This window comes from Myxocyprinus asiaticus, chromosome 15, assembly GCF_019703515.2.
Source record: "Myxocyprinus asiaticus isolate MX2 ecotype Aquarium Trade chromosome 15, UBuf_Myxa_2, whole genome shotgun sequence".
In the NCBI taxonomy this organism is placed as follows: Eukaryota; Metazoa; Chordata; class Actinopteri; order Cypriniformes; family Catostomidae; genus Myxocyprinus; species Myxocyprinus asiaticus.
The window spans coordinates 20,962,644-20,983,103 of NC_059358.1; the positions used below are offsets into that span (position 1 = coordinate 20,962,644).

General features: G+C 40.4%; 1 protein-coding gene across 1 annotated transcript; it reads left to right on the forward strand.

Moving 5' to 3' along the window:
* Positions 1 to 638: 638 nt before the first annotated feature.
* On the forward strand, positions 639 to 17,132 carry LOC127452762 (mothers against decapentaplegic homolog 4-like). Its single transcript, XM_051718457.1, has 12 exons — positions 639 to 736; positions 2,249 to 2,495; positions 10,443 to 10,617; positions 11,093 to 11,116; positions 11,406 to 11,594; positions 11,841 to 12,056; positions 13,648 to 13,752; positions 13,939 to 13,992; positions 14,875 to 15,058; positions 15,211 to 15,379; positions 15,604 to 15,742; positions 15,868 to 17,132. The coding sequence occupies exons 2-12, from the start codon at positions 2,259 to 2,261 to the stop codon at positions 16,077 to 16,079; spliced, it is 1,704 nt and encodes a 567-aa protein (XP_051574417.1). The 5' UTR covers positions 639 to 736; positions 2,249 to 2,258; the 3' UTR covers positions 16,080 to 17,132.
* Positions 17,133 to 20,460: the final 3,328 nt, after the last annotated feature.

Genomic DNA, 20,460 nt, shown 5'->3' on the forward strand with positions numbered 1-20,460 from the left:
GGCCTTAAAATACATCCACATCCATCAGAAGTTAATTGTCTAAAGGCTTGACATCATTTTCTGGAATTTTCCAAGCTGCTTAAAGGCACAGTTAACTTAGTGTATGTAAACTTTTGACCCACTGGAATTGTGATATAGTCAATTAAAAGTGAAACAATCTGTCTGTAAACAATTGTTGGAAAATTGATTGTGTCATGCACAAAGTAGCTTGATGTCCTAAAGGACTTGCCAAAACTATAGTTTGTTAATATTAAATCTGTGGAGTTGTTAAAACATTAGTTTTAATGACTTCAACCTAAGTGTATGTAAACTTCTGACTTCAACTGTATTATTTTAAATATCTTTGTTTGTGTTCAGCAGAAGAAAGAATGTCATACACATCTGGGATGGCATGATTTTTCATTTTTTGGGTGAAATGTTCTATTAATATTCAAATGTTTTTTACTTGACATGCCGATTTAAAACGCGGCGCTCCTGCACAGGACACTGAAACAAAAACAGACGCGACGCAGCATATAAGACGTCAGTCTCGCGCATGTTTACATAGAAAAACAAATGAAAAACGGCACAGACGGATGGAACAACACATTTGGTGTGAACGGCCCATACCGCCCTCTCTATCTCTCCCCCTCTCCGTCTCGGGAGCAGGATGAGTGAGCACGTAGAGAGGGAGTCAGGCAGACGCACAGCCGAAGTACAGAAAAAGAAGAATACGCACGTGACACCTAACTAACTTGTAAGTACTCTTTTTAATCACTTGTGTAAACATGCTTTGTAGTATGTCTTGTCATGTATTTTTGTCGTTAATAATTGTGTGCGTAACTATATACTGCCTTATAATGAGACAGAATAAATAACTGGTTGAATCAGGAAGTTCGCCGATTCCCTGACTACCTCAATTCAACATTAAAGTCATGAAGCTCAGGACAGAACACCCACATGTTCAGTCTTTCATAGTGGGGCTAAGAACTGTCCTAAAGACACTTCCATTATGGTGATATGATATGATAGTTAATAAAAAATATGATTGATTTTGTCTGTATTTTTATTTTTTAATTTTTTTTTAAGATTAGTTTCTTTTTAACTGCTTATTACTCTCAATATCACCTGTGCGACAATGGCAGTCTGAAGGTATGGCCCAGTTCTGATATTGCTGTGAAACTGTACAGTGACCCGACAAAATTTCAAACAAAGTGGCATCTGCAAACAAATTATCCTAGACCTTGTCTCAGAAATAACTTAATTTTTTTTTAAACATTTTTGCTATTACAAAACTTTGACAACCAGAAAGTGTCAAAAATACTTTGTTTTATTTTTTAAAGGTATATCTTAGCTTGTTGTATAGTTTAAAGGAATATATGAAAATTCTCTCATTATTTACTCACCCTCATACCATTCCAGATTTGTATGACTTTCTTTCTTCTGCAGAACAAAAACCAACAAAATATTTCAGCTCTGTTGGTCCTCACAATACAAGTGAATGGGTACCAAAACTATGAAGCTCTTAAAAGCACAAAAAGGCAGCATAAAAGTAATCCATAAAACACCAGGGGTTTCATCAATGTCTTCTGAAGCAATTTAATCGATTTTGGGTGAGAACAGACCAAAATGTAACTCCTTTTTCATTGTACATCTTGCCATTACAGTCACTAGGCATGATCATCCTTTCAAGCTCGATTACACTTCCAAGGGCTTGACGCATGTGCAGAGCTCTAGATGGTGCTAGAAAGCTTGAAATCTTGATCGCCAAGGAGACTGCTGATATCAAGATTTATATTGAAAACTGAGTTATATTTTGGTCCGTTCTCACCCAAAACCAATTGGATCACTTCAGAATATGGATTAAACCCCTGGAGTCTTATGGATTACTTTTATGCTGCCTTTATGTGCTTTTTGGGGCTTCAAAGATTTGGTCATCATTCACTTACATTGCATGGACCTACAGACCTGAGATATTCTTCTAAAAATCTTAGTTTGTGTTCTGCAGAGGAAAGAAAGTTTTACACATCAGGGATGACATGAGGGTGAGTAAATGATGCGAGAATTTTCATTTTTGGGTTAACCTTCCCTTTATAACATAACAAATAACTTTTTGTGAAATGTTTTGCTTTAAACATGTGCTTTCTTGTGTTGTTTATTTTTTCATTTGTTTTTTTTAAATACATGCCACTTGGTTTGATCGTTTATTATCTAATGCAATGACATTCATACTCAAAGATCATCCCTTTCTCCTTTTCTCTCAAAATAGTGGGAGCAGAATGTCAGTGAATGCCCCCAGCAGCAGTGATGCGTGTTTAAACATCGTTCACAGTCTGATGTGTCACCGCCAGGGAGGAGAGAATGAGAGCTTTGCCAAACGTGCCATTGAAAGCCTGGTGAAGAAACTCAAAGAGAAGAGAGATGAGCTTGACTCCCTCATCACTGCGATCACAACAAATGGAGTTCATCCAAGCAAGTGCGTCACCATACAGAGAACACTGGATGGGCGTTTGCAGGTCTGAGCATTAGCAGCCAACATGTTTTTTAATACAGATTAATCGTATCAGTGAAAATCTGTTTCACATTTGTCATCTGTAAGTCCACACTGGTTTAGTTTTTATTGTGAACATCCATGTCAGTCCCATAGTCTTGCTGTCTCACACTGCACAAGGATGTAATGCATTGTACACCAGGCTCTAGGTATCAGCTTGCACACTAACTGGCTGTTTTTCTGAAAAAGCCCTATCATTTCTTAATGTTAATCATTTTTCTAAATGTGACTGACAATGTAAACAGGGTGTGCGGCCAATTCCTTACTTCAACTCAACCTGAACATAAACAATATTGATTAAACAATTGAAAAAAGCTCCCACATGCCTGCATTAATTACATGTCTACTGTAAATTAAAGAAAATTAAAAAAAACAGACACTGCTTATTTTTCATAGAGGTGCCCGCCTCCATGACAGAGGTTATACAGTCTTGTCATTTAAGTGCTAATAAATTTTAAAGAGCAGGCGAGCAGCCCATTTTTGATGAAGGATCTAACATAGTTAAATGTTACAGTTATACAGTGAACACAAATGGCATGCGTACATTTTTTTATGACAAATATACAGTGCATAATGTATAACTCTCAATACTGTATGTCATTTTGTAATATGATGACTTTCACATTTATGACTAAATGTCTGGGAGGCTTTAACCACTGAGGTATTTATAATCATCAGGGGAAGAAAATAAAGGTGTGAGTGATGAGGTAAACATGAAAATCTTTTCTCCCAAAATAGTCATCTCATGATTTCAGAGAGAGGAGAGGCCCATAGAGAGAGAGAGAGAGAGATAGAGAGAGAGAGAGAGACAGCATTCCCTTCCCCCAGCTGTAGACAGGGAGAGGGGGGTGGAGGGCGAGGAAGGGTTGTTTTGTCTGCAACACAGGAAAGGGGCGGGGTTAAGCTTAAGCCTGTCTGTCTCGCAGTCTGTGTATGTGGGAGAGAGATGACTGTGTCAGTATTTGAAGCATGAGTGCGATGTGTTCAAGGACATTTATTCAGCATTTTTTAAAATTTGGAATGAATGCAAGTGTCTGTACACATATGCTCTAAATTGCCTGTGCCACACCACTCGAAACGTCGAGTTTGAAAGTGTAGAAATATGTTGTTTTGAGTTTAATACTGTCTTTCTCTTTGTGTGAATTTGTCAAATGAAATGGGTTAGATCAGCTCTGTCTGACTGTCTCTGCTTTGACTTGCTCAGGAAGGTCAGTTTCCTGGCTGGAGAATTGTAATTTATTCCAATAGCAAATGAGGTCACAGCGTGTCGCCACTCACTCATGATTTAGAGAAGATGGTCTGACAGCAGAGAAAATTTCTGTTCTGTACTCCTTTTTGTCTGCTCTCCTTCTCTGATATCACTCATTCTCTTTCTCAGACTCCTGTCCATTGTAACTCACACTTTCTGTGTGTTTGTGTGTGATGTAATACTATTAAAACTTTTTAATCACTGATTCACACATGAGCTTGCTGTGACTTGATTAGGTTCTGAGCCTAGTTGCAACGAACACCTTAAAGGGATAGTTCACCCAAAAATTTAAATTTTCTCATCATTTACTCACCCTCCTGGCATCCCAGATGTGTATGACTTTCTTTCTTCTACAGAACACAAATGAAGATTTTATTAAGAATATTTCAGGTCTGTAGGTCCATACAATGAGAGTGAATGGGTGCCAAAATTCTGAAGCTCCAAAATCCACATAAAGGCAGCATAAAAGTAATCCATATGACTCCAGTGGTTAAATCCATGTGTTCAGACATGATATGATAGGTGTGGGTGAGAAACACATCAATATTTAAATAATTTTTTTATCATATTTTTATTTGCCCATTTGGGGGCCATATGCACAAATAATGTGAATCACCAAAAACAGAAGAAGTAAGTGAAAGTGAAGGAAAAAGGACTTAAATATTGATCTTTTTCTCACCCACACCTACCATATCGCTTTAGAAGATATGGATTTAACCACCAGAGTCATCTTGAGTACTTTTAAGTTGCTCTTATGGATATGTGGATTTTGGAGCTTCAAAATTTTGGCACCCATTCACTTGCATTGTATGGACCTACAAAGCTGAAATATTTTTCTAAAAATCTTTGTTTGTTTTCAGCAGATGAAAGAAAGTCATAAACATTTGGGATGCCATGAGAGTGAGTAAACTTTCATGAGAGAATTTTCATTTTTGGGTGAACTTTCCCTTTAAGTTAAGAAAACCCTTATTTATTAATATAGGGCTGTTGTCACAAAGGATTTTCTTAATTTAAGGTGTGGATTCCAACCGGCTGCTGAACTTAGATATACTGTATATTGTGTAAACCTAGTAAATATTGTGTAATTAAGTGTTCATTTAAGATCAGTAAATTTGTTTACATCACATTTGCTATATCATCAAGTTGTTTTTTATATATCTGCATTGTATCTGTCATTGGCCAATTTGCTCTTTAGACATTGACCATTAAAAAAAGTTCATATCGGCCATGTGACTTTGATTATTCTTTACCCTTTTCTGTGAGATTTTTATATTTTCTGTAATCACTAGATGTTCAGTAATCACAAAACTTGTTGTGGAGCTGCAACAAGAAGTATGTTGAATTCTAATTTATTGTTTATAATACTGAGCCCTGAGACAATATTTTTGTATGTTAACTAGTGGTCCACCGATATGGGTTTTTTAATGGCTGATGCCGATATCCAGAGAGCAGGGTGGTCGATAGGCTGATACAATGCTGATATATCACACAATTTAATATAGTAAATATCAAACATAACATTTCTAAAAAAAATTAAGAAACTCTTATTTAGCACTATATTTACTCAATTTCACACAAAACTAACAAATAATATTGTATTTTAAATGGTAGATAGCAGTTTCTTAAGATTTCTGTTTAGTCATCAAATTTTAGTTACTTATTTGCACATGAAGAAATTGTTAATATATTAGGAAGAAGGAAATAACAGTACACACAGTAGTCCAGCAACCATGGATGGCATGTGCGCATTATCAATCACATTTACTCAAAAAATACCGAATCAAACCAATTGTACATACAGTACATTTTGAATAAGACATTTACTTATAGCACACAAAGCGCTTTTAACTTGGGCTGCATCAGAAAACGTAGGCAGCTGACTTGCTACCTTGCTGCCTGATCAGTTAATGGCCTAACTAACAGCTGTTTTGAATTAATGGAACTCTTATGGAAACTGGTCTCCGAACAGTTTGAAAAGCACCTTATTTTCATCATACCTCCGTATACAGCCTCCGGAGGCAGCCTTTTTCTGGTTTCGGATGCAGCCTTAAAAGTTGCACTCACATGTGAGCCTCAATCTCCTGACAGTTTAAACGGCCTGGATCGCTTCTTTGGATTGTCACAGAAGAACGTCCTGAAGTTTTGATTCTGGCTGATAGAATACGTGCCTCAGAGGAAGATATTAGATAAGTGCTCGACGGGAATAAAACATCATGGTTACTTGTGTAACCTCCGTTCCCTGATGGAGGGAACAAGACGTTGTGTCGATGTAGTGACACTAGGGGTCACTCTTGGGAGCCCGAGACACCTCTGGTCTTTGATAAAAGGCCAATGAAAATTGGCGAGTGGTATTTGCATGCCACTCCCCCGGACATACGGGTATAAAAGGAGCTGGTATGCAACCACTCATTCAGGTTTTATGCTGAGGAGCCGATATAAGGTCCGGCCATTTCAGCGGGTAGATCAGCGTTGTGGCAGGAGGGACACAACGTCTCGTTCCCTCCATCAGGGAACGGAGGTTACACAAGTAACCATGACATTCCCTATCTGTCACTCACTCGATGTTGTGTTGATGTAGTGACACTAGGGGTCCCTATATGAAATGCCACAATTGGCTGAACTGTGTTACATGAACTGGCGTTGTGTGGTGGGCAGACTACTGTGTGCCTCATAGCCAGCACACCAGGTCGACACGTAACCTCCCCCAACATAGTTATGAGTGTTGAACGGCCCTTTGGGGACAAGTCGACTACCCAAGAGATAGAGACAGGCTTAACCCAGTCGTGGCCTCTTTTCCCCTTCTCTTTTTTCCACTCCCTAAAAAAGAAGGGGGATTATCCGACTGGGCCGCCAGGTCTAGTCGGGGGGTGTCCCTCCCAAGGGGAAGACACCGCAGAGACCACACCTCGCCCAAGGGGGGGGGGGTATTTAAGTGGAAGAATACATCACATGGTCTTTCCAACCATGTGGAGAGTCTTCAAGGTAGATCCTACCCAATGGCGGAGGAGTTAATACAAACATGGAGACTGGGGCAGAGGGGCTCTACCCAAGGAAGACGCAGTTTGCCAACAGGGAAATGAATTAGCGGAAGATATATCTATCACATGGGGTTAGCCTTACAGGGAACCGCCACATGCAGAGCACCTACCCCAGAACAGGACTCTTAGTTAGCATGTGTACTGGGCCGGCAGCGAGTCTCTCCGAAAACTCGACTGCCACAGGGTTCGGAGGAAGTCAACCAGGGAACAAAACTTGTGAACACTACTGGGAATTAATGGCGCACGTCTTCAGCTCAAAAGGAGGTGGAAGGCGCTATGTGCAAGCGATACACCCGGCCGGCTATCCCAGGCTTATCCGCTTGTGTTGTGTGCCACTACCTGGGATGAAACCGGTTCCACCCGGAGGTTGTAGAACCTTGCAAAGGTGTTGGGTGTTGCCCAGCCCACTGCTCTGCAAATGTCTGTTAGAGATGCACCCCTGGCCAGGGCCCAGGAAGCCACTATGCCCCTGGTAGAATGGGCTCGTAGCCCTACCAGGGGCGGCATGTCCTGGGCGTAATATGCCATAGTTATGGCGTCAATGAGCCAGTGGGCGATCCTCTGCTTGGAGACAGCGCTTCCTTTCCACTGTGCACCAAAGCAGACAAAGAGCTGCTTAGAGATTCTAAAGCTCTGCGTGCGATCCAAATAGATGCGTAAAGTGCGCACCGGACACAGCAACGACAGGCCTGGGTCTATCTCCTCCTGGGGCAGCGCTTGCAGGTTCACCACCAGGTCCCCAAAAGGGGTGGTGGGAACCTTGGTCACATAGCCCGGTCGGGGTCTCAGGATCACGTGAGAGTAACCCGGACCGAACTCCAGCCACGTTTCGCTGACAGAGAACGCTTGCAAGTCTCCTACCCTCTTGATGGAAGTGAGTGCAGTCAGGAGGGCAGTCTTCAAGGAGAGTGCCTTAAGCTCGGCTGATCCACCGGGGGAATCGCCGTATAGCCCCTGGCTGCCCTGCCATCGAGGGTAGTGAGAGCGGCGGAACTGCGGATTTGGGGCCGGGCAGTAAAAGGTGCCTCCCATGATTTCATCAGCTCCTCATGCACTTCCAGGAAGAATGGCACTGGAGCGGGGCGTGGCTGCTTTGAGTGGCGCCGCAAGCCCAGGAACCAATCATCAAGCCGCGAGGGTTCAGGGGAGAGCAGAGGGTTCCACTCTAACCCGACGCTTGCGGCCGCCTGGGAAAGCATGTCCATCATTTCGGCATCAGCCTGTGACTGGGCAATCGTCCCCAAGGGGGAAGCCCAGCTGAGGCTTCTGTGTCCGACTGGACAAGCCCGCTCTCCGATGCTGCGCTCGAGAGCTCATGAGACGAGCCAGCGAACTCATCCAGAAGCCCGATTGGGGCAGATGAGCGTGCTGGGGAATGGGAGGTCCATGGGGGGATACCCGGCAGAGACGATCCCGTTGGGGTCCCCAAATCGCCCCCAGTGCTAGCCGCGCTGGCCTCATACCCATAGGTAAAAGGACCGAGGCGGGGAGCCACGACCGCATCGTTGCCATGGTCATGTTCTCGCAGTGAGAACATGAACCATCCACAAACACTGCCTCCATGTGGGTCGCGCCCAGACAGCGATCATGACCATCCGAAGTTGAGAGATAATGACCGCAACCAGGAATAACACACAATCGGAAAGGCATCTTTAAAAAGACGCGTCTTTAAAAAGACGTCCCGTGTGTGCCGCTCTTTTAGAGAAATATATACTCTTTTAGAGGAAAAAAGCTCTTTCAGAAAATATACTCTCTTGTTTTCTGCCGAAGCACACAGGGGCGTTCTCTGCAGTGCACCAGTGCAGAGGAGGGAGAAGCTGCTGAAATGTGCCGTCAGATCCAGCAGAGGTGAATGAACAGTAGAATTCAGCTGAATGAGCATGATCGTTCGGCTCTGAAAATGAAATCTGAATGAGTGGTTGCATACCAGCTGCTTTTATACCCATATGTCCGGGGGAGTGGCATGCAAATACCACTCGCCAATTTTCACTGGCCTTTATCAAAGACCAGAGGTGTCTCGGGCTCCCAAGGGTGACCCCTAGTGTCACTACATCGACACAACGTCGAGTGAGTGACAGATAGGGAACACTGGGTTTTCGTGAATTACATCGGTTTGAACGAGATATCTGCATATTTGCAGACGGTATATATGTTTTATTTATAGGCTATTTGCCTTTTTATCATTAGACCAGACAGTTAAAGGTTACAGGGAACTGTTGAGGAAAGAGAGGGAGAATGAAACATTCGAGCACTTTAACATAGGGCTGGGAATCGATTCCTTTAGGGGAAATCGGTTGATATATTTTGTCTGTGTTTATTTCCTCGACCACTGAACTACTACACATTTCATAAGTCTAACAGCACTAAAACAGTTTACAAAAGAATTATAAAATGGTTGCATCTTAACGATCATCAACCTGACTGTATTGTTTGCCGGTATTTTCACTTTGGATTAAAATCAAGTAACATGCCAAATTTGTGACAGCAAAGTGGCAAAAAATAATTTCCCCGATGTTACAACACAAGTCTGCATTAATGAGATGTCAGAGCTGAGTTAGCTTCCCAGTTCACATCAATAAATCGGTATGTTAAAGTTTAAATGATCAATGTGCTGCACTTATAAAAGTGAGAATGTAACGCTTCTCTACTCGTTCTGGACATTTTTACAGTGTTTTAAAACGTACACATATATTTTTTTTATTAGTCTACATTTTACACAATTACATTAAAATTATTTTATGACATCGAATTCAAAAATAAAAAATTTAAATACACATTATAAAATATATATTTTTAAAATTGTATGAAATAAACCAGTACAACAAGGATTTTTAAATAAAGCTGAAGTGTATGTTTGGACATTTTATTCAGTGTACAAAAGGTAGTGGACAGTTACTGTACATTCTAATATAAACCTATTTCTAAACAAGAACTCATGAGTGGAAACAGACAATTTTGATGTAGGTTACAGTAAATGGTGCTTTTGAGATTATTTGCAGTTGTTCGAAATACAGGCGCATCTACTCAAACTTCCCTCAGATTTATCTCATAGGATTGAAGCATCGTGCTTTGGTATGTGCAAAATTATGATTTAATTTTAGAATGGACCTATTAATAGTAAATGTCATTCATGCTATTATAAATAGTGCAAAGAATGCTTAGTGAGCTGTTTATTATGAGATTTAACTTTACATCCCGTTTTTTTTCGGAATTGAAAATATGAGTCTGGAATCGACTCTTGGAATCTATTTCAAAACCAAGAATCTGAATCTGAGTCGATTCCCAAATTTCTGCAATTGAACAGCCCTACTTTAACATTATGAGCTCAAATGCATCAGGCTCTGATATGCGGACTGTTTAAATAAAACTGTGTTGTACACCGGTCTGTTATTGTAGTAACACAATGCACATAACAACAAAACGAACCATGACTGGACGTTTACATGTCTTGGTCGCTTCACATGCAAGCAGGTGATTTTTGGCACCCTCAAGAAACAAATTGGCCAAACGGGAAAATTTATCAGCCGATAATGGAAAAAAGTCAGAATATTGGCCGATATATCGGCCTCGCCAATATATCGGTCGACCACTATTGTTAACATCAGGTGTTGTCTTTGCTCCTCAGGTGGCTGGACGGAAGGGTTTCCCTCATGTCATATATGCTCGTCTATGGCGATGGCCGGATCTCCACAAGAATGAACTGAAGCATGTCAAGTTTTGTCAGTATGCATTTGATCTGAAGTACGATAACGTGTGCGTGAACCCCTACCACTATGAGCGTGTGGTATCACCTGGAATTGGTGCGTATGTGTGTTTGTATATCTCTTTTTAAAAATACACAGATAGCTATTGAAATAAAACTTCTGCCTGACTTATTCGACTATGTTTTTGAACACTTACTATTACAGTTTTAACAGTAAAAATATTTTGATCAAGGACATGTATTACAAGAGTCCATATCAACTGTTGAGCATGATTCTATAACTATATTGGTATTTTGGCGATTTTATTTTTAGTTCCCATGGTCATGGAAAACCATTAAGTTATAAGTAATTTTTAAAATGTCATTTTCAGGCTTCGAAAAGTCATGGAAATTTACAAAATCCTAGAAAGTTATGGACATTTTTCTAATGTATATATATATTTTTCTAGTAATGCTTGGCTTTAAAATAGTCATAGAAAAATCATGGAAATTCATTGGTCAAGAATGCTGTATTTGGTAATGCAGTGTGCTGCGAATATTTGACTATATTTTTCTTTCTTCTCTTCTTGCAGTGGGGTTCAGTTTGCCAAACACAGGTGAGTGGTGCTCTGTAACTCTGGATAGCGGGGGACATTAGTGCTTGTATTCCATCTTCATATCTTTCTTCTCCACATGTGAAAGAATGTCTCAGGTATTTATCTGGGCTAATCACTGAGGGCCCTGATCGCTATGCTGCTGGCACCCAGCCTTTAATCAGAGAGAGACGGCCATAAAATGTGTCAGATTGAGACATGCAAGGACTCGCCTTGCAGTGAGAGAGATAAACAGGAACAGGAGTTTGGAGAGGAGCTCAGAGGTGTTTTGACAGTTGTTGTCATCCCTCAGGCAGGCTGATAAAAGAGGAACACATTCATGACTGCATCCAGATGGAGGGTCCATCGTGTATGAACCTACAGCAAGACCACCATCCACCAGATCACTACAGCCGCCCGCTTAGACTGCTGTCTCCAGAGCCACCCCAGCGGACCACTCCCTCAGTCACTCTCTACCCCAGCCTGCCCCTCTCCCCACCCTGTAAGTCCATCAAGGCTTGATCAAGTCTATCAACACTATTCTAATATTGTAATAAAACAAATACAAAAGAAAAACACATTAGTGTAACCAAACTGACCGAACTGGGCCATTGTAAGTGTTTTTATTGCAGACCAGTGATGACATAATAATCATATTCAAACCGTAAAACTCTTTACATTACTTCTCATTACATACTATCCCATTCCCTCTCTGTCTATGGCTTATTCTCTGTTTTTCTTTCTACAGCAAGTGCCTCCAGGTTGTCCATGCAGGCAGAGTGTTCTGAGGGACTGCTGCAGAACGCCTCGCCTGCGGGTCGGGCCCTGACCTCCAGCTCTCCCCCTTCCACCCCAGCACACAGTCACCCACCCACCAACAGCCAGTCCTCATCCCAGCAGCCCTCTGTCAGCCAAAGCGACTACAGCAACTCAAAGCACACCCAGACACAAGGCTCATTCCACAGTGAGTTGAAGTGTTATGAAGTATTTAGAGCACCTTTATGAAGTATATAGGGTAATAAGAAGCTGATTTTTAAGGATCAGATCTGTGCAGTTATGAATTTTACTGCAGACATTTGTTACCAAATGGAATTATAAGAAGGTGCATGTGGTACACCAGTAGCTAGCTAAACAAGTATTATAGTGCATATTAGGTTACAGTATTAATCACTATAAAGGCTAGATATGAGGGTAATCTTATGAAGTAATGCTGAGAATGAACCACAAAGTGCCAACATGAACAAGTGTTACCTTTTGTTGTGAAGTCACAGCATTTTTGTTTGTATAGCGCTTTTCACAATACACCTACTGTAGTTTCAAAGCAGCTTTACAAATAAAAATGCTGTGACTTTACAACAAAAGGTAACACTTGTTCATGTTGGCACTTTGTGGTTCATTCTCAGCATTACTTCATATGATTAGTACAGTGAGCAAGCCAAAGGTGACTGTGGCAAGGAACAAAAACTCCACAATTGTAGAGAAAGAAAAAAAAACCTTGGGAGAAACCAGGCTCAGCTGGGGTAACCAGTTCTGCTCTGGCTGTACAGCATGAACATAATGCCAATATTGGTTAGCTATGTGTAACACAAGTCATGTATTAATTTGAGTAGATTAAGAGATGTAACTTTTTTGGTTGGCAATGTTTAAAACTAAAGGACTGAACTGTAAGATTGTACTTAGAAATCGTCAAGAAAGTGGTTCCCCTTTTTTTTTTTTTTTTTTTTAGCAGTTTTATCTGTGTCAATCTTATTTATGGTTTTAGCCCAGCCTGCTCATTATCTGTGCTAAATTTACATTTTTAAGGTAGTGAAAAACTGATATGAAGTCAATATGAAGTCATATTAAAGGGCTAGTTCAGACAAAAATTTAAATTCTCTCATCATTTACTCCCTCATGCCATCCCAGATTCTTTCTTCTGCAGAACACAAAGAAATATTTTTAGAAGAATATCTCAGCTCTGTAGGTCCATACAATACAAGTGAACGGTGGCCTGAAGGTCATAAAGGGACATAAAGGCAGCATAAAAGTAATCTATATGACTCCAGTAGCTAAATCCATATCCTCTGAAGTGCTGTGTGAAAGAGTTGGGTGAGAAACAGTTCAAATATTTAAGTCCTTTTCTTTCCTGTAAATCTGCACTTTCACTTTCACTTACACATTCTGGTGTGGAAGTGACCTTCACATTCAGCCACCTACTGGTTGGGCTGGTCAAAGGTGGAGATTTATAGTAAAAAATGACTTAAACATTGATCTGTTTCTCACCCACTCCTATCAAATCACTACTAAAGACTTCTAAAGGATTAAACCACTGGAGTCTTATGGATTAATTTTATGCTGTGTTTGTCCTTTTTGGACCTTCTTAGTTTTGGCCACCATTCCCTTGCATTGAATGGAGCAACAGAGCTGAGATATTCTTCTAAAAATCTTAATTTGTGTTCAGCAGAAGAAAGAAATTCATACACATTTGAGATGACATGAGGGTGAGTAAATGATGAGAGAATTTTCCTTTTTGGGTGAACTATCCCTTTAAGTGTCTTTGTTTTTAAACTCCTCAGCAACAACCTGGACAGGGACCAGCACAGCCTCCTATACCCCTGCAGGACCACAACAGAATGGGCGGAGTCATCAGCAAGCCCCTCCTCCTCATACCAGCCACTTCTGTATGTAAATATTAATGTTATGTCAGCACTGTTTTTCTAAAATATAGATGATAATGGCAATTTGTTACATATATTTGTGTCATGATTGGCACAGAATATACCTCAATCACTATATACTTCTCATTATCACATGTGTTTTTAAATGTCTTTCCATTTAACCCTCTACTTAATGTAATTTTTATGCAGGGTCTCAGCATCACACACCAGCCTCATACCCACAGCCAGTCTCCAACCATCCAGGTACTACACACATGCACACATCTACATTTACATTTACATTTATTCATTTGGCAGATGCTTTTATCCAAAGCGACTTACAAAAGAGGAAAACATAAGCAAATCATCTCAAGGAGACAGTGGTATGAAAAGTGCCATATTACAAAGTTTCACTAGCATCAGAATAGTATTCAAAACAGAATAAAGTGCAACAGGAATTTAAAAAAATATATATATATATTTTTAATGACTGGTTAAGTGCTCATGGAAAAGATGTGTTTTTAGTCGTTTTTTGAAGAAAGAGAGTGAGTCAGCTTCACGGATGGAGTTGGGAAGGTCATTCCATCAACGTGGTATGATGAAGCTGAAAGTCCGGGAAAGTGTTTTGGTGCCTCTTTGTGTTGGTACAACAAGGCGACGTTCCTTAGCCGACCGCAGGCTTCTATTGGGCGTGTAGCTCTGCATAAATGATTTTAGGTTTGCTGGAGCAGACCCAGTGACTGTTCTGTATGCCAGCATCAGAGCCTTGAATTTGAAACGTGCATCAACCGGCAGCCAGTGGAGAGAGACAAGGAGTGGTGTAACATGTGCTCTCTTTGGTTCATTAAAGACCAGACTTGCTGCTGCATTCTGGATCATTTGCAGGGGTCTAATTGCACATGCAGGGAGGCCTGCAATGAGAGCGTTACAGTAGTCCAGTCTAGTTATGACAAGTGACTGGACAAGCAGTTGTGTGGCATGTTCAGAGAGGAATGGTCTTATCTTCCTTATATTGTAGTGTAAATCTGCATGATCTTGCGGTCTTTGAGATGTAGTCTGTGAAATTTAGTCTGTTGTCGATGATCTACATAAACAACACTCTGTACTGGCAAGTTAAGCCTAGGTGTCATTGTGTTTATCCTGCAGGCCCAGAGTTCTGGTGCTCAATCTCTTATTTTGAGATGGATGTACAGGTCGGGGAGATGTTTAAGGTATTGGCAAACTGCCCTGTGGTGACGGTGGACGGATACGTGGACCCTTCGGGTGGTGACCGCTTCTGTCTGGGGCAGCTTAGCAATGTTCACCGGACTGATGCCAGCGAAAGGGCACGGTAAGTGTTTGTTCACTGGTCTCGAGTGTTTCGTTTGTGTGTATTTGTATGTTTGTCTCAAAGAGTTCAAGCAAATAGTGCAGAGAAAAACAATTGTAGGAAAACGATTCACAGAGGCGCCAGCTAATTAACTCCTGTACCCTACTCAACAGGCTTCACATTGGTAAAGGTGTTCAGCTAGAGTGCCGTGGGGAGGGGGATGTGTGGATGCGTTGCCATAGTGACCATGCTGTCTTCGTGCAAAGTTACTACTTGGACAGAGAGGCAGGGAGAGCACCAGGGGATGCCGTTCACAAGATCTACCCTGGAGCCCTCATTAAGGTACGCATCTAATGACTTCACACTGCTTACTTCGTTTTGTAGTTAAATCTTATCTGACCAGAAGCTTCCCCACATATCAGCCAACCTTGTATCAGTGGAGGTTGTAGGACAGCTACCTGTCTCTGTAAATCTTTTGTTTGTTTCCTTGATAAATCATTCTTTTATTAGATTTTCTGATTGGGTTTCCCAAGTGCGGGTGAATTAATGTCATCTTATTTTTCTAGGTGTTTGATCTTCGACAGTGTCACAGGCAGATGCAGCAGCAAGCAGCGACTGCACAGGCAGCTGCAGCTGCACAGGCTGCAGCAGTGGCTGGGAACATCCCTGGGCCAGGCAGTGTTGGAGGAATCGCTCCAGCCATTAGTGAGTCTAACTTCTGACCTTAAACCTAATCTAATTGTTTGTCTGTCTCTCTATCTATCTGTCCATCTGACTGACCAAGAGTCAGTCTGTTTGTCTGTCTGTCTATTTATCTTTCTATTTCTCAGGTCTGTCGGCAGCAGCTGGAATAGGTGTTGATGACCTGCGTCGCCTATGTATCTTACGTCTGAGTTTTGTAAAGGGCTGGGGACCCGACTACCCTCGGCAGACCATCAAGCAGACACCATGCTGGGTAGAAGTTCATCTGCACCGTGCCCTTCAGCTGCTGGACGAGGTGTTGCACACCATGCCCCTCGCTGACCCTGGACCTGCCAACTGACCAGCAGACCGAAGAGAGAAGGTGCCGAAGTATATACTCCTGTTACAAAAACAGGGACTAAGAGAAAAAAGAGTGGGAGAAAAGAGAAAAGTGCACTACATACTAAGTCTCTCTCCTAAGATGTACACCTGCACAGGCAAACAGTGACTCACTGAACCACATACACAAGCATTCATGCCTTTACACACACACACACACACACACAGTCTTTCCACAGCCTTAGCCAGCAAACTGCCTCTGATCTGACCAGTGTTTAGTGCACTCATGGGTGCTGTTGACTCTGTTGTCATGGTAACACAAACCAAAGGCCCCACTGATGAGGTCACACTAATGGATGTCCGAAAGAGGTGAAAGTGAGGGAGGAGGTTAAGAAAAAAGCCTGTACAGCTGATCATGTAATAACATCCTAGATTAATATCCTACACACACTCTGACTCAAACTGATTAACCATAGTTTTCTGAAGGTGGGAACTAATCTGATTTCTGAATATAAACAGGATGTCAAAGGGACTAATCCTTATTGAATCAGCTAAACGAGAGGATAGAAAAATTTGCCTGCTGTGGATCAAAAGGTATCCATTCTGTACTATCTGTATTCAAGAAGCCAGTATATTATTATCTGACCAATCTTGATTGCTAGAATGGAGACCAAAGAGTCTTATTTTAATGAGTGAGACCAATGAGACTAATTTTAATTAAAATCAACTCATTATGAATGCCTTAATAATGAGCAATTCAGTGAGACAGAGATATAGGTTTTGTTCCTTACTTAGGAGCAGGGGCATATCAAACAATATAATTATGAGTGACACATCTCAACCCTCTTATACTTATAAATGTAATATGTTTAATGACCCTGATAGTGCCGAACAATGTGCCAAAAAAGCCTGACACTTTTATACTGTATGCATAAATATGAAGTCATATTAAAGGGATAGTTCACCCAAAAATGAAAATTCTCTCATCATTTACTCACCCTCATGCCATCCCAGATGTGTATGACTTTCTTTCTTCTGCTGAACAATATCTCAGCTATGTAGGTCCATACAATGAAAGTAAATGTTGGACAGAAATTTGAAGCTCTAAAAGCACATAAAGGCAGCATAAAAGTAATACATGCGACTTCAGTGGTTTAAACTTGTCTTCTGAAGCAATATAACAGAAAACAAATGACTTGAATATTGATCCGTTTCTTACTAACACCTATCATATAGCTTCTGAAGACATTGATTACACCACTGGAGTTATATGGATTACTATTATGCTTCCTTTGTTTGCTTTTTGGACCCTCAAAGTTCTGGCCTCCATTCACTTGCATTCAATGGACCTACAGAGCTGATATGTTCTTCTAAAAATATATTTTTGTGTTCTGCAAAAGAAAGTCATACACATCTGGGATGGCATGAGGGTGAGTAAATGAGAGAATTTTCATTTTTTGGTGAACTATACCTTTAATATGACTTCATATTGAGTCGTGATGCAGAGAGGAGAGTTTTTTTTAATTATTTTTTTAATGTTTTTTTATGTATTATACATAGAACAATGTAAACATGATCCATGCCAAGGGAACCACATCACATCAGCCAAATAATATCATAACCAAATATAATATCTTGCCAAGAACAAAAAAGTCAAAATCAAGCAAGAGACAACAAAAAAAAAAAAAGAAAGCAAATAAATAAAAAGAAGATACACACAGCACCCACACAAGTCATATATGCCTGGAACCCAAAACATTAATAAGGAAATAATCAATTACCCATAATCAGTTACCCCAAAACACCTAAATTTAAGCACACATTCCAGGTCTTAATAACTTTTTTGTTACAGGAGGTGGACAGAGATTTAATATAAATCTCAGTATCTCTTTGAAAATGAGAGAAAAGGGGTTTCATTTTTAATACCTTACATTTATGGATAAAGTACTTAGCAAGCAGAATAATTAAATTACTTAGAAAGTACTCTGCAGAGAGGAGAGACACCAAGCAGATATTTTAAGTGTTACAGTATCTCATGTGCATAGCCTTGCATTTTAGACATAGGTTACCTGACTTACAGTATGTTTAATCTTATATACTGTATTAAGCACTGTATTTAATTCATGATTCAAACATGTGATGTCCTCATTTAATAAATACCTTGCCTTAATGCATTTTTAAATAGTAGACAGGCTGTCTTTGAGACTTTTTGTAAAATCGTAAAATCACATCATGATTATTGCTGTAATTTATGTTTATGATGAGTTGTTGTTAAAATGTATAATTTTTATTCTGTCTTTGCACACTATAAACAGTGTATCTGACCAAGCCAATATATATATATTTTTTATCTCTGACAGGTTTTTGTTGGTTTTTCCATTTTTATAAAGTACTGCTACTCCCACACCTATTTAAACGAAATACTGTATATTGTCCTGAATAAAGCAAGGACAAAATTATGCAATGAAATATGTGCCATTGGGACTTCAACCTGAATTTTAGGACTTGAATTTGAACATATTTACTTGAAATTGATTAGGCAGATTTGAACTTCAATTACATCAAACTTTGAACTTGAATTTTAGGAATTGAATTTGAATATGTTTACTTGACACTGAATTTGCAGTTTTAAACTTGAATTACATCAAACAAAATTCAGATTGTTAAATTCATTACATTTTTCAATATACTGATTCAGGTTTTATATTCAGATTCAGGTAAATTTGACGAACCGGGGCACTCAGAAAGAGCATTCAAGCCTGTATGTAATCGAACTCCTTCTTGACCAATCACAACATAGCTCACAGTTCACATTTGGAAGAGGAAGGGTCCGCTCTGAAAGTGCCACTGCCAACGTGGGATCATGGCAGAACGAGAGCCACCACCTCTTTCTAGTGCAAGTTACTTGTTCTGCCCTGATGCAAACTCCAGACGTAATTCGTGTGATTGGTAAACAGGCTGTTAGATGCATTAACTAAATTGAAATCCTGCAGGATACATTGACAAACTGTGCAGGATATTCCAACAGGTTTTAGAATGGAATTTTAAAAACCACAGAGACATGCAGGAATAGCCAGTACACTTCCTGCACAGGAGAAAATCCTGCAGGATTTTGTCATTTCTACAGGACAACTGCAAACCTCCTGCAGGAATAAAATAAGGTTCTAAAAGGTTTAAATGATCCTACAGGACACCTGCTTATTTCCTGCAGGAATAAGTATCCTACAGGATACACAGGAGGACACACTGATGTAATAACTGTAATAACATATAATAACACTATAATAATATATAATAACACTGCTATTATATGTAAAAGTACCTGACTGACTTTTCAAACACCAAGACAATTATTTACTTTAAAAAAATTTAAGAAGAGACATCATTTAAAGTAAACAAATATTTTTTACTATTTTTAAAACAAATATTGAAAAAGGCATTTTATGTGTTAGAGTGTGCAGTATATGCTGTAGTGTTTACCCATATAATTAAAATGATATACTATGGCAAGGGTCTCGCCCATTAATTTTTTTTTCCCCTACTATGACAAGACACTGAAATTTGTGGGATCATATCTCCCAATCAGAATGTCATAGAGACATGGGGGCGAGCTCATGTCACTTGGGCTACCAATCAGTCTTCAAGTATCACCTTGGAAATGGCGTAGCCACACCCTAGCAACCATTTGCATCACCCTAGCAACCACCCCATAGACTTCCATTCAAAAAGCCTCAGAAGGATATCTTCAGAACAGAATGTTGTAGAGACTTGTGGATTGGCTAGTTTCAGTCAGGTAAGTAAGCAGCCAATAAGAATCACTCTGGTCAATGGCTATCCACGCCTTAGCAACCATTTAGAACACCCTAGTAACCAGCCTTACTGACTTCCATTAAAAATGTCTGAGAGGGATATCTTCGGATCAGAATGTCCAACAGACATGAGAGTTGGCTTGTTTTACTTGGGTGAGCAATCAGTCTTCAAGAATCCACTTGGAAACTACTTTACCACACCCTAGCAACCATTTAGAGCACCCTAGCAACCAAACCAAAATGGCTTAGATGGGTATCTCCGGATCAGAATTTTGTAGAGACTTAATTGTTGGCTTGTATGACTCAGGCCAGCAAGCAGCCTTTTTAGTAGCACCCTGGCAACTGCCTAGCAACGAGATGGGGTCACCCTAGCAACCAAATTTCAACACTCATATCTCTGCACCAGAATGTCGTACAGACATGTGGGTGGGCATAATTTACTCAAGACAGAAAGTATCCCATTTATTGTTACACTGGCAACTGCCTAGCAACCAGATGGAACACCCTAGTAACCGTGAAACAACGCCAATATCTCTGCACCAGAACATCCTACAGTAATGTGGGTTGCCTCTTTCAACTTGGGGCAGTTGGTGG